The sequence below is a fragment of the Chelonoidis abingdonii genome, chromosome 2 (assembly GCF_003597395.2).
Source record: "Chelonoidis abingdonii isolate Lonesome George chromosome 2, CheloAbing_2.0, whole genome shotgun sequence".
Taxonomy (NCBI): Eukaryota; Metazoa; Chordata; order Testudines; family Testudinidae; genus Chelonoidis; species Chelonoidis abingdonii.
In genome coordinates this window covers 15437844-15453218 of record NC_133770.1, presented here as the reverse complement: position 1 = coordinate 15453218, position 15375 = coordinate 15437844, and the positions used below count along the sequence as shown (strand labels likewise).

At 42.4% G+C, this 15375-nt stretch overlaps 1 protein-coding gene across 1 annotated transcript in view; it reads right to left on the bottom strand.

The window, feature by feature from the left end:
• Positions 1 to 15375, bottom strand: part of LOC116838872 (sodium channel protein type 5 subunit alpha-like) — a 102161-nt gene that overhangs the window by 22883 nt on the left and 63903 nt on the right. Inside the window, 2 exon segments of the mRNA XM_075062178.1 lie at positions 599 to 772; positions 7989 to 8143. Coding sequence (XP_074918279.1) covers positions 599 to 772; positions 7989 to 8143 — 329 coding nt within the window.

The window sequence follows — 15375 nt, the reverse complement described above, 5'->3', positions numbered from 1 at the left end:
CACCCAATCTATTTTAACAAAACAAATGTACTTGACTTGTGTTATTAATGCTACCTTACATTATTAAAACTGCAGGAATTTTGAGGCCAAAATTTTACCGAAATGACTATTTTTATTGCCCAAATTGAGACACTTTAAAAGGTCTGGTTTTTCAAAGGGTAGATGTGCTCGGTACTTTCTAAAAATCAGTTCTCCTTCAAATGAAGCAACAAAGAGTCCTCTGGCACCTTATATACTAACAGACATATTGAATCATAAGCTTTCGTGGGTGAATAACCACTTCGTCAGATGCATGAAAGTGCCTCAATTTGGGACATCCAAAAAAACAAAAAAGTGAACATTCTGGTGTTCTATACTATGTTAATACAATCCACAGAACTGATCAAATACAATGGGGGAGGGATAGCTCAGTGGTTTGAGCATTGGCCTGCTTAAACCCCAGGTTGTGAGTTCAATCCTTAAGGGGGCCACTTAAGGATCTAGGGCAAAATCAGTATTTGGTCCTGCTAGTGAAGGCAGGGGGCTGGACTCAATGACCTTCAGGGTCCCTTCCAGTTCTATGAGATAGGTATATCTCTATTTAACAACAACAACTTACATCTACAATTAGGAAATCGAGCCAACACCAGGCATTGGTGAAATACTTCCTGAAGCCATAAGCCAGCCATTTCAGAAACATTTCGAAGACAAAGATATAAGTGAAGATTTTATCAAAAAATTCCAACATCATTTTAATGTTTTTTCTTTTTCCAAGATGTATATCTTCAAATGCCTGAAATAATAATGCTTAGATATAAACCCACTCTACAGAATTTCAATGGAATATTGTAATGTTGTGAACAGTGACACAAGAGTTAAACTTTACACAAACGTAGTCACTCTGCAGGTAATCATGATGAAATGGCCATTAGACACTGTGGAGGGGCTACAAAATATTACCATACATAAAAACAATGTGAGTCCTTGCTCCATCATACAGCTGAACTTCTTTAGTAAATTTGTATTTTGTGGCTCAGCAATCTATTTCTGGCACCAATGTGCGTAACAACAGTGATATGGGAAAAGAGAAGATACAAAGTCAGTGAAGATGAGTAATGGAAATGCCAACTTCACTATATTTTATGCTTCTCCATATATTACATCAGCATCTATGAATCCTCCAGGTACGAAAGCTGAAAGGACATTGTGTGTGGCCACTTTTTTAGTGATGAAGTAATCACACATAGTTGATTATTTCAACAAGTGAAGAGCAGGTTCTTAATCAAAACTCTGTGTGCATTTCTGCTCTAGCCATACTCCCTGTGGGAAGTTGACATGTTTTTTCAGATAAAGAAGATTCCCTGAGAAAACAGAATCTTAGAAGGAGAATTTTGAGAGGGAGCAGCAGTAGATGTGATGTCCCTCAGACACTGAATATGTTACATGTGGAAGTTTAGGAGTTGCACTCCCTGTCTTTACGAGAACCCTGATACGTGTAAATAGGTATAGACTCAGTGAAAAAAACAGACCTGAACAACTACCACAAAAACAACGAGGAGTCTGGTGACACCTAAAGACCAATAGATTTATTTGGGAATAAGCTTTTGTGGGTAAAAAACCTACTTCTTCAGATGCATGGAGTGAAAATTACAGATGAGGGCATAAATATATTGACACATGAAGAGAAGGGAATTATCTTACAAGTGGAGAACCAGTGCTGACAAGACCTAATTCAGTCAGCGAAGATGTGGTCCACTCCCAATAATTGATGAGAAGGTGTCGATACCAAGAGAGGGAAAATTGCTTTTGTAGTGAGCCAGCTACTCCCAGTCCCTATTCAAGCCCAAATTAATGGTGTTAAATATGTAAATAAATTGTAGCTCTGTAGTTTCTCTTTGAAGTCTGTTTTTGAAGTTTTTTTGTTGAAGGATAGCTACTTTGAATAGGGACTGAGAGGAGTTGTCTGCTATAGTGGCTTTACTGTTCTGCTAACAAAACAGAAACTAACATGAAAGTGACTTGCATGGTGACAGGTTTCAGAGTGGTAGCCATGTTAGTCTGTATCTCCTCATTTTTGCTAACATGAAAGTGAGACTCTGCAACTGAGTGCAGAGTGACCAAACTACGTAAAGGTGCAGAATATCTCATTTCTCCGCCTTCCATTAAAATACTTTCCAAACATATATACATTATCATTTATGTGAATAACATAAAACACTATATAACCTAACTAAAAATTGTGGGTGGACTACTGCAGACTCTTAGATTGCAAGGGATTATTCTACCTTGGAATAGCAACTCTAGCTAATGTGACAGGGCAAGGCCAGATGACTATAGTAAAGTAGTGAGGAACAGGTATGTTAGCCCCAGGCTAGACAAATCTCTGGTACCATGGTAACCAAATGGCAGTTGCTCCAGGTTAATCAAGACACCTGGGGCCAATTAAGATCCTTCTAGAAAGCAGTGGAGATAGCTAGATTGATTGGGACACCTGAAGCCAATCAAGGGCTGGCTGGAACCAGTTAAAAGCCTCCCAGTTAGTCAGTGAGGTGTGCATGTCAGGAGCTGTAGGAGGAAGTTGTGCTGTAGGAGAGACTGAGCAGTACACACCATATCAGGCACACGGAAGGAGGCCCTGAGGTAAAGGTGAAGTGGATCTTGAGGAAGTGGGGGCTGCTGTGGGGAAATAGCTCAGGGAATTGTACCTGTCCTGTTTCTAAAAAAAGTCAGCTACCATAGCTGACATTATTAGGGTCCCTGGGCTGGAGCCTGGAGTAATGGGTGGGCCCAGGCTCCTCCCTTGTCCCCCTCCTCCTCGATTAATCACTGAGACCGGGAAACAACAGAGACTGTGCAAGGGAGGATAGCTTCTCCTCACCTCCCTCACTGGCTTATGATGAAAATGGTTCAGTAGGCTGTGATCCTTGCCTCTAGAGAGAGAAGGGCTACATGAAGGGTCACAGTGAGCCTCTGAGGCTGGCGAAATCCACCAGGAAATGCGTGACCCACAAAGACAGGGACAGAGCTTTGTCACACTAAACAATGTATAAGTTCAGGTGCAAGCACTGGTTTTTGCACTGTCTTGGTGGGGTGGGGAAGCAATGTCTGGTACAACAAGACTTTGGCACAGCATCAACTGGGTCCGATACTAAAATTTGTTCCAACAAGTCATGAAAATTAAGAGTTGAATGGAAAGAGGTTTGATCAGAGGAGCAGAGTGTCCTGCTGGAATAGTCATGGATTCTGGTACTTGTTGAGGATGCAATTGGTCCATATGTCATTTCCACAAAGTACCATCACATAGTTTAACCATGAAGGAAAAAGGTCTCATGCATTTCACAAGTTCCCCAAGTATCCATTTCACTCAACAACTGTGAGTCCACATTACATCTTCTATTTGAAAAGAACAATGACGAACCTCATGTCATCAATCACTTTGCATGGAATTTGACTACACATAAGGCAACATCAGGACATAGCAGGTCTCAAAAGATACCCAATGATTGCTTCAAAAAACAGTTGCAGTTGACTGCAAGATAGCAGCACATGGTGTGCTCCTGAAGACAAACAAGAAATTGTCCAATTTCTGCTTTGCTTAATTGTTCATACAAAGTGTTCCACTCGTCCATTTTTAGCAAGATGGTATGGAGCAGAACATATGTGCTGAATTCCATTTGATGCTAGGAACCTCTGAAATTCTTCTGAACAGAATTGAAGTCCATTGTCACTTACCAACTATAACAGTAGACAAAAGTGACTAAACAAGGCATGAAGATGTCCAATGGTCTTGATAACTGTGTTGGAAGTCATTCTGAAAACTGGCCATTTCAAATGTGTCAACTATGACCAAATACATATAATGTTCTAATGGTCCAGCAAAGTCCACATAAAAATGTGTCCTCCAAGGAATCTGAGGCCAGAACCAAGGGTGTAAATATGCTGGGCCAGGTTCATGCTGAATTTTCTGACATGTAGTACAACACTTCACCTTCCTCTCAATGTCTTCATCTATCCCTGGCCACCAGACAAAACTCCAGACTATAGCCTTCATCCATACAGTGCCAAAATGACTATCATGAAGAGCATCTAAAACATGACACTGAACTGATTTTGGAAGGATAACTCGGATTCCCCATAAGATACAACCTTGATTCACAGATAATTCAGGCTGACGTGACCCGAATTGTGTAAACTGGGGATTCATAAGATCCAAAACTGTACCTTGTAGTACCATTTTCTTCACAAGAGAAAGCCATCATCCTTAACAGTTTCTTTGTGCTAGTGACAGGTAATCTATCGATCAAATTGAGATAAAACACTTCATCTGAAGTTCCTTTGGATTGACACGAGCTTGGGCGTGACAAATATGACCGCCCATCATCATTGCCATGCTGAGTCCCTTTATATAATTGAATAGTATAGAAATCAGCTGAAAGTAGTAACACCCATTGTTGCAGATGAACAGCAGCTAATGATGGAGCCACTTTTCAGTCCAAAAATTTAAAATAATGGGTGGTGATCTGTTAGCAAGGTAAAATGTCTACCATACAGACAGGTGTGGAACAGCCAAATTCTGATAATGCTGAGAGCTTCTTGCTCTGTTTGTACATAGTTCTTCTCAGGGGTGGTGAGTGTTTGTGAAAGAAAGGCAATTGGCTTCTTTCTGTTGTCAGCAAAAATGTGGGAAAGAACATCATTCACTCCATATGGTGAAGCATAACAAGCCAATTGCAATGGTAATGAGACATCAAAGTGAGAACTTCGACTGATCCCAATAGTTTCTCTGCCTCCTTAAATGCGCACACACATTCTTTAGTCCATTTCCATTTGTTGTTTGTAACACTTCATGCAAAGATGCAAATCCTGTCACCAGTTTAGGCAGAAATTTACCCTCGTTATTAAGCAGTCCTAAGAATGAATGGAACTGTGACATGTTCTGCGGCGGTAGTGCTTGAAGAATTGCTTCTCTTTCTCTGGCAATTTCCTTTAGCCCATTACATCAATTCTATGCCTAAGGTATTCAACTGAAGGTTTGAAAAAAAAGGCTCATCTTTGTCCTGACATACTCTCACTTCATTGTCTTCCAAATGTTGCAAGACAGCATCCAAATTTTGAAGATGATCCTGCTTTGCTGATCCTTTCCTGTAACAAGGATGTTGTCCAAATAGCACTGATTTCCAGTCAGTCCCTTCATAATCTTATCCATGGCCTTCTAGAACAGAGAAGATGCCAATGTGGTACCAAATGGCTATAGGCAGCAAAATAAGCTTTTCTTCCATGTTGATTGTGAGATATTTGTTAGATGCCACATCAGTCTACATTTGGGACTTATCAGCTGGAAATGACAGAGGAGGAGAAAGACCTGGGCAAATTAGTTGATCACAGGATGACTATAAGCTGTCAATATGATGTGGCCATGAAAAAGGCTAATGCAGTCCTAAGGTGCATCAGGAGAGGTATTTCCAGTAGAGGCAGGGAAGTGTTAGTACCATTATAGAAGGCACTGGTGAGACCACATCTGGAATACTGTGTGCAATTTTGGTCTCCCATGTTTAAGAACGATGAATTCAAACTGGAACAGGTGCAGAAAAGGGCTACTAGGATGATCCAAGGAATGGAAAACCTACCCCATGAGAGGACACTCAAAGAGCTTGGCTTGAGGGGAGATACGATTGCTCTCTATAAATACATATCAGAGACAGAGAGGAGTTATTTAACCTAAGCACCAATGTGGACACAAAAACAAATGGATACAAACTGTCCATCAACAAGCTTAGGCTTGAAATTAGATGAAGGTTTCTAACAATTAGAGCAGTGAAGTTCAGGAACAGCCTTCCAAGGGGAGCAGTGTGGAAGCAAAAAAATCTAACCGGCTTCAAGACTGATCTTAGTAAGTTTAGGGAGGGGATGGTATGATGGGACTGTCTACAATGGCATGTGGCAAAAAGTCCCAATTGCCAGAGATAGGGCACTAGATAGGAAGGGCTCTTAGTTACCACAGAGAATTCTTTCCCAGGTATATGCCTGGTAAGTCTTTCCCACATGCTTAGGGTCTAACTGATTGCCATATGAGGGACTGGGAAGGAATTTTCCCCTAGGTCAGATTGGCAAAAACTGGGTATTTTTTGCCTTCCTCTGAGGCATGGGGCAGAGGTCAATTGCAGGTTTAAACGAGTGTAAATGGTGGATTCTCTGTAACTTGAATTTTTTAAACTATAATTTGAAGACTTCAGTAATTCAGCCACAGGTTAGGGGTCTATTACAGGCGTGGGTGGGTGAGAATCAGTGGCCTGCAATGTGCAGGAGGTCAGACAAGATGATCACAACAGTACCTTCCGACCTTAAAGTCTATCCATCTATGAATCTATTTGTAAGTATGAATTGAACAAATCCAATTACTGAAACACTGTCTTTCACTAAGAGTAGCAAACAAATCTTTGGTACAATGCAGTAGATACTGGTCTGCTCTGAGCACTGTCTTTAGAGGAGCAACAAACTGTCTCACTGACTCTCCTCTTTCCTGATGTCTCTGATGGACCCGTTATTATTCTGCTATTATTGATGGGTAGGAGAGAAATATTCCTGCATTGTTGCAGTAACTGAAGCACATGTGGCACTTCCAGACATAGCTGGATATAGTAGATCATGCGGCAGTCTGTATGCCTTCGGACTCATCCCTGTCGCAAGGTTGAAACTCATTGTACATCTAGAATGGAATTGCAGGTCACACATTGCTCAAAATGTTTGAAGTTCCCAACTCATGATTCACAGTTCTCTTCAAATTCACTAACATTGCCCAGAAGAGTTGCCATCTTACTTCTGTCCCGTTGAACTACACACCTTCCTGGATATCTGCTTTTCCACCTTTTTTTTTTTTTTTAACCACGCATTGTCTGTACTTGATCTCCCTTTGCTGGCTGTGTGCTTACACAGCAGAATCACTCCTTTGACAGTACTTGGGCTCCCTCTGATTATATACCCTCAGTGCAGGCTAAAGCGGTCTCTGTATTCTTGCATGAGGTCATCCAAGGTGGCTGCTTCATCCTCACTGCTCTGTGACTGGCAGCTCAGCAGCAACTGCAACCACCTCCTTCTTGTTCTGCCCTATTTGCCTACTTTCCCTGTTTTTATGGCTGGCTGACACTGTCCCCTTGGGACAAAAGCTTCAGTCTGCTACCTGTGCCTCAAAGTGATTTTTTTCCTTTTTAAAATAATATTATTTAGTTACTTTTTCTCTTTGGGCAGGCAGCGAGAGCACTGGACAGCCATGGGTTAGAAGCTCCAATGTTATATTTGGAACTAGCAGACAAGAAGAAAGACTTACGGATTGCTAATTTAAATACAGCTGACCACTTTATTGTTTTGGCAGCAAAACAGAAACTAATGTAAAAGTGAGGCTCTGCAACTGAGTGCAGTATGACCAACCCTTTTAAAGGTGCAGGGCATCCCATGTCTAAGAAAGTGTAAGTCAAGAGGGAGACAAAAATTAATTAATTCTTCTGGCCCCTCAAAATGTAAGTTACACAAACCTAGCTCCCTTTAGACTTATTTAATTTACACTAATTTACTAACTTGTAACTTTCACACATAGACACACAACACTTCTGTCCTAGGGAGTTTTATTTTCAGTAATTTTTAGGTGAGTATTTTTTCAGATGGATACAAAAATCTAGTTCAAAATTAGATTCAGCTTCATGTTCCAAGAGAATTAGCACCAGGAAAGACTTTTTGGTCTTAATGATGAAGTCTCTGTGTGTGAAATAACTGCCAGACAAAGCTTCAGAAAAACCAATATACAACCAGAATGGAAATCATCACAGATTGTTAGAATTGCTCATTCTGTCATTCAACTTACTGCATTTTTCTAATAATTATAAAAAAAGTTAGCCCTTTACTAGGCCTGTTTTCTTCTTCTTGTCCTCCCCCCATCAGCTTTGAAAATACACCCTCTTTCCTGTGCTAAAAAATCATTTATAATTCAATTTGATATGAGAGTAAGTTAAATTTACCAGGCTTCCACTGCTTAGCAGAATCATGAATATGATAAAGCTTTCAAACCAGTTGTGTTCAACAATTTTGTAGCATGTTTTCCTCAGGTTCCACCAAGTTTTGCCTGGAAACTTTGTGCTATTCACTGAACAGCAAGGGGAATGTCGAATACAGCCTGAAAGAAGGACACATGGTAAATAACTGTACATGAACACCCAGGACTGCTATAAAAATTTCTGGGTTCAGGGGAAAGTCCTTGATCACCTTAAACTTGTGTCTCTGCTGTTTCATCTCTCTGTCCATTTTCCTTTGAAAACAAACTACAAAAATATTTTTAAGCAATGAGGAATATCTTGCAACGTTCAGTGAGCTACCTTTCCAATATTGTTGAGAACATTGGCAACAACCTCACAGTAATGATGTTCAGATTCACAAAACAAAGGCAACATAACATGACAAATTTCATAGCTTTACCAGCATTTTCAACAGCACAGTTAGCACTGGTGTATGGAAGGATAATGCAGTTGGCAGAATGAGTTATTGCATCATAAAAATTAAAGATCAAGATGAGCTGTCAGGTCATCTAGTCCATCTTCTTAACAGTGTATTATTGTTCCCTCCATTCTAACGTCTAGTCATTTATTCATTCTAGATTCAAATGTACAAAGCAACTGGGTTTCTACCATACACCTTGAAAGAAGATATGGAGGTTACTTAACTGTAACTGGAGGTTGAGATAGGTGGTCCCTATCTGTATTCTACACGTGGGTACTCATAAGCACAGTGCACCTGAGACTGGAAAATCTTGTGAGCAGAGTCTATTAGTCAACCCTTGCATCCTGGAGATTCTTGTGCAGAGTATCCAAAGTATAAAGGGAGGTGCAGACTGACTACCTCTCCAGTTCCTTCTCTACTACAAATCCAGCCATGATCCAAAGCAGAACAGAATGAGGGCAGGAATACATATAGGACCACACATCTCAAAGAACATCCAGTTACAGGTAAGTAGTTTCCATTTCTTTTTTGAGTGGTGGGTGATTGGTAAGTAGTAGTCAAGTAGGAAGGAGGTGCAAAGATGCAGAGGGTATCGATTCTGTAATATTGATGTTCCAAAAACTAAAATCAGCAGAAAAGGCTTGGACTAACGCTTAATTCTTTGTGAAGGTGTGGATGCAACTCCAGATTACTGCCTTATAAATGTTCAGCATAGGCACTTCTCAGAGACATACTACTGAAGTAATCTATGCTCTAATGAAATGGGGCCTCATTCCATTCAAGATAGGGAACTGTGCTAACTGAAAGCAAGGAGGAAACAGCCAGAAATTCACTTAGAGTCTCTGAGCAAATATTGCTTGACCCTGTGTTTATTCTCCTGCAGCAACTAATAATCTAAGTGGTTTTCCTAGTTGGTTTCACTCTTTGCAGATAGAATGCCAAAGCTTATCTGACAGAGAGGTGAAGCCTCCTTTCCTTGCTGAAGGCATGAGTTTTGGAAAGAAAACCGCCAAGTAAATTGATTTATGTGGAACTTGGAAATTAATTTAGGAATAAATTTCAGGTGGAGATGAAGAGATGCGTTCTTTTTTATCAAAAGTACTGTATGGAGTGTGGGCCATGAGTGACCCCAGCTTCCCTTCTGTTTGACACGAAAGCAACAAGGAAAGTGACCTTCATAGACATGTGGGATACTGAGCATGTGGCCAGTGGTTCAAAGCATGGCCTAGTAAGTAGAGTACAAGGTCGAGGTCCCATTACAGTGTTGGCGGGAAGATCCTAATGAGACACTTTAGGAATCTAGTTGTTATCAGCTGACTAAAAACAGAGTAGCTTTCCACCTGGTGGTGAAAGGCACTGGGCACTGCTAGGTAGATCCATAGCAAGCTAATAAAACGTCCTAATGTCTTGAGAGTAAGGAGGTAGTCTGGAATACCTGCAGTCTATGGGGACAACTAGTTTTGTTGCAGCCAGGTAGAGATACGCCTCCAACTAGCTAGATAACATTTTCTGGTGGAGTTTTTTCTACTGTGATTGAAAATAGTTTTAACAGCCTTGGAAAATGAAAGCTCATTCAAATACCAGGCCATGAGGTGAACAGAGTCCAGGTTGGGATATTGAGCCCACTGTTCTCCTGAGTTAGCAGATCCAGGAAGGGTCAGATGCTGATGGGAGGAGCGGTTAACATTCACAGAAGGTCTGGAAACCAGAATTGCCTGGGTCAGTTGGGTGCACCGAGAATGACTCATGCTTTGTTGTGGCAAATTTTCTGCAGAACCTGGGGTAGTAATGAAATAGGTGAAAAGGCATACCTCAGGTGGTCTACCTCAGGATATCAGAAGTGTACTGGTCTTGCAATCCTGACCTATATATGTTGAATTTCTTGTTCTTCTTAAAGGTCCAAAGATAGTGTTCCCCAATGAGTGAAGATTTTGTTGAGCACAGAATTGTGTAACCTCCCACTCCTGGTTGGTGGAGAAGTACCCACTGAAATTCTCTGCCAGCAAGTTTTGTAAGCCCAGGAATTAAGTCGCTGAGAGTGTGACATGGTTCCAGATATATCAGTGCCATGAGTGTATCACTTCTCCTCCTTGTTTATGTAAAAGACAGTCATGTTATTCAACATTTATCTGGCCATGTTGGGACTGCACAGGTGGAGAGGAATGCATCACAGGCCTTTCTGACTGCTCTTGGTTCCAGGAAATTGATATGCATCCTGTCCTCCCAAGGTGTCCATGTACCTTGTGTTGTACAGTCACCCATGAGGCATACATCTGTATTGTAATCATGGGTGTGGGAGGGAGGAAAGGTACTTTGGAGTGCATTTGCTCTGGATTTTTCAGTCAGGCAAAGGAAGCTATGACATTGGCAGGGATTGTCACCTTGGGATTCATGCTATATCTGTCTGGTAAGTAAAAAGACCAAAGCCAGGCCTGTAGGCAGCAGAAGTGAAGCTTGGTGACTAGTGTTATGTAAGTACAAGGGGACATGGTGTCCTAGCAGGGATGACAGACCTTGACTCTAGTTTGAGGCCTGTGAGTGACTTGTTTGATCAGGCTGTTCATAGCCTGGAATCTGTCCAGATGGAGGCAGACCCTTGCTGAGGTTGAGTCTAGGGTCACACCTATGAAGTCTATGGTATGTGTGAGAATCAAGGTGGATCGCTCCATATTTAGGGAGATTCCCAAAGATGCCAGAAGATGGAGCAAGTATAAGAGTGCCACATGAAATCCCCAACTGCATCTGCCTGTTAGGAGCCAGTTGTCTAGGTATGGGAAGACGATGGAGTCGTTTCATCTCATCTCTGCTGCTACCACTGAAAAGACCCTTGTGAGGACCCTAGGTGCTATTCTGTAGGATGGGTGAAAATTCACATGAAAGTAAAGCATCTTTCATGTCAAGAACCGCAAGCCCTGTATCTTTTTCAAGGGAGGGAACTATGGATGCCAATGTAAGCAAAACAAATTTTAATTTGCAAATAAAAATATTTAGCTGACAAGTCAAGAATTGGAATCCATCCTCCCTTTGTCTTCGTAAATAAGAAATACTTGGAATAGGACCCTTTCCCCCAATGTGCAGAAACACTCACTCTATTGCCCCTTGTGAGGAGAGAGTCTGCCTCCTAATGGAGGATTTCCTTGTGAGAGTGGTCTCTGAAGAGGGATTGGAAAAGAAACTAGATGTAGCCAGAGTGCATGATATCTAGTACCCATTTGTCCATTGTTATGGCCCTCCAGTTGTCAGTCAAGTATGCTAGGCAGCCACTAAAGGTTTAGAAAGCAGCAGGAGATGGTGTCTGTGATGGTTTGCAATTCTTGAATGTCCCAGCAAAAGTAACCCTTTGCTGGTGAATGAGGTTGGGTGGCTGATATCTTGGTGGATGAAGCAACATATTTTGGTCCTTGGATCTTCTGGCACTTGCAGCACAGTCTGTATGGAGAGGTGTTAGAAAGATAGTAGGAGAGGAATTGGCTTCTACAGCTGTTTATGATATTTCCTCTTACGGGCTAGGAAATAAATGCCAGTGCAATGGAGGATTGTCTTGAAGTCCTTCATGAGTGTAAGGACTCATCTGTGTTCTCGTTAAAAAGATTAGACTTGAAGGAAAGATCCTTGATGGTATACTGAACCTCCCTTGAGAGTCCCAAAAAGTGAAGCCACAATTCACGCTGCATAACTTTTAGAGTTGCTATGGCTTTAGATGTGGTATTAGCCATGTCCACTATGTCTTTGCTACCAGTTTACCCTCATCAACATGGGTTTGAAATTGGACCTTCTGTCACTGAAGGAGTTTCTCCTTAAACTTCAGGAACGTGGAGTACTTCGTAAAATCATACTTCGCTAACAGGGCCTGGTACTTAGCAATTCTAAACTGGAGGCTGGTTAGTGAGAATACCTTCTTCCCCAGAAGGTCAATGCATTAAGCACCCTTGTCTGCAGGGGTAGTCTTGAGATGTTGCTGCCTGGACCTTTCTATGGCTGCTTGTTCAACTAGGTAGTTGCAGGCAGGGTGAGTGAACAAAAATTCCTCTACTTTTGGTAGGTACAAAATATCTTTCAGCCCCTTTAGGTGTAGCAGTGCAAGATACAGGTGCATGCTACATCACCCTAGCAGGTTCCATGATGGCCTCATTTAGAGGGAGAGGCACTCGACTGAGATGAGTAGGCTGCAGGATGGCCAGGAGCTTATGCTGAAGTGGGATCTGGAGGTCAGCTGCTACCCTCCACAAGAGTTCTTGGTATTGCCTGTTGTCATCAGTCAGGGATGGCGAAGATAGGATGCTAAATTCATCAGGGAAGAAAGATGATATGCTTGTTGGTGCTGCTGCTGCCAGGGGTTCCAGCTCAATATCTTCCTCTTCTGCATACTCTGGTGGAGCTGGTTGGTGTTGTTCAGGAGAAGAGAGTCAGTGAGACTCTTGCATAGATCAAAGGTGCCATGCATAGGGATCCCATGGGCCTCAGTAGGGCCAGTATGATGGTTTGAAAGCTGGTTGGGGAGGACTCCATTGGGTACTATCAGTCCCTCAGAGCGTAATAGTGTCTGGGTGGAGGGAGGGTCCAAGACACTCTAGAGGCTCTGTCAGGACTAATCTCCCTCTGTGGAGGTGATTGCTCATCTTGGATGTCAGATTTGGCTGAAGAGAAGGTTGGATCCAGTGATAACAGTGATACTGGGAGATGCAGACTCCAGTCTGTGGACAGAGTAGGGAGTAGCTCCTTCTCCTCAAGATGGGTTCCTCTTTTGGTAGCAGAACCATCCTTAGAAGAACTGAACTTGGGAGAAGAGGAAATTGAGGGTAGAGAATGTGAAGATACCATTCAGAAAGGTAGAAGTTTCAATTAATACAAGAATACAAGGTGTCCCAGTAGTTGATATGGGCAGACCCAGCACTTCAACAGGCTTAGCAGTAAGCAGATCCTTATGGGGTTGAGTCAGTACCACTGGAGAAGAAGATTCTTGCCTGGAACTGATGGTCAGGGGCAGAAGATGGTAATCTTTTGCCTTAGTAGTCAGAACCAGAGTCAGTACCAGTGGATCCTTGCTTCTGCATGCCGTACCCTTGGGGTTGGGAGGTTTAGGCAGGCATAAGTCTTTAGGATTCGAGCACAAGGTTTCATCTGATTTGGAAGGAGTCAGGGAGGGAGCCCTTCTTTTGGAAACAGATTTGGAAGTGTTGCTGGTCCTGTGTACCCCTTCTTTCAACGCAATGGGTCCTTTGACTTTGTAGATTTGACCTCTGTTCTGGAGCTCATGCTCGGAGAGGTGCTGCATTAAGTCCTCCCAGCCCAAATCCTACTGGGATCTCATGGCTTTCTCCATGAGATATTTCCTCTATTGAAGCTCTTGTCTCTCTCACGTTTGAGGGGGAAGGAGCAGCAGATGCTGCAGTTGGTGGAGATATAAGCTTCCCCAAGGCAGGAAAGGCTGCATCCAGGATTACCACTGACTGAGAAGGAGCAGGGCAGGAAACACAGTTTTTCAACCCCTGATCCCTGGGCATAGGCCTTTTCCCAAGCGGAGAGAACAAGGACAGTTCTGAGGTGGGGAAAAGCTATGTGAGGACTGAGGCATGGCCGGTCAGGCCTAGTGGTTGGAGTCAGGGGCCAGGAACGAGAGCTGGGGGCTGGAGCTAGAGGCAGAGTGAGGAGTCAAGGCAAGGGTCAAAGTCAGAGACAGTTACAGTTACCAGTGTTTTACTCTACTTCTACGGCAGATGTCCTACCAACATCCAGAGTATGTAAACTGACATTAGCCTTTCACTTGGAAAGAACAAAATCCTTTAAACCTTTTCCTAGACTTTTTATCTCCTTTGCAGCTCGGATGAGGGGAACTCCTATCTCCACCCAAAGACTTTCAAAGAGGGGCTTGGATTTTTTTTTACTTGTCTAATCTTCAGTGCCGTTCAGTTTTTATGGCCCATTCCATTAAGTAACAATCAGCTTCTTGTTGAAAAATATTCCTAGTTTGGACATATGTAAAGTTGCCACTTGGGTCTCTCTGTTCACACCTTTTCTAAACACTATGCAACAGTGCACAGTAGTTCAGCAGATGTTGCTTTCAAGGGCGCTGTTCTTCAACCAGTGTTAGATGGACCTCCAGAGTACCCACCTCCTTAGATGGAATTGTACCTAGGAGTCATACAGAGCAAAGCACCCTTAAGGAAATGTACTTGAAGAAGGGGGAAGCTGGAAGTTCCCCCAGATTAGAGGAATCCCTGTCTCCTGTAGAAGTGACATAGCCAGCTCTGCACCAGCTCATCCTTCCCCATCTCATGAGGCATGTACCGGGATTAGAAGTGCTTTGCACTTCAGTAATCTCCAGTCAGCAGAACGGCTCACTGGAGGCCATTGCTGTGGGCAGAGATTAGAGAAGCCTACAGGTCAGAACAAGGTAGAGACTGCTCTAATTTATGTTGGGGCAGAACTAGCCCCAGCTACTGTCAGGATAGTCAGCTTTTCTTTCCCCACCTTGGGTCCGATGCTGAGAGTAACTTGGCTAGACCTGAGGATCTGGTTTGTAATAATTTCACCATTTTTGAACTGAAATTGTCTAGATAGAGGGGATACAGAACTAGTCCATGCTAAACTGCAGTGGAATTACATAAAATCCACAGCAATTCATCATGCATAATGTAATTACAAAGAATGCTAAAGGAACTACTATAGTACCACACAAAATCCTACTTAGAATATTAATTTAAATGCCATGGGATATGAGATCATATGGATTAAAAATTCATTGCAGGATCATAAACAAGTTCAAGCTTATGCATGACCTTAACTGGAAGAAGGTGACTAGCCCACTGGAAGTCTACTTACCTTCTTATAGTTAAGTATGTGTGTAAGTGTTTGCAGGATTGGGGCCTAAACAGACAAAGCAGCATACAAAGGTTGCTGGGAAGAGAGAGT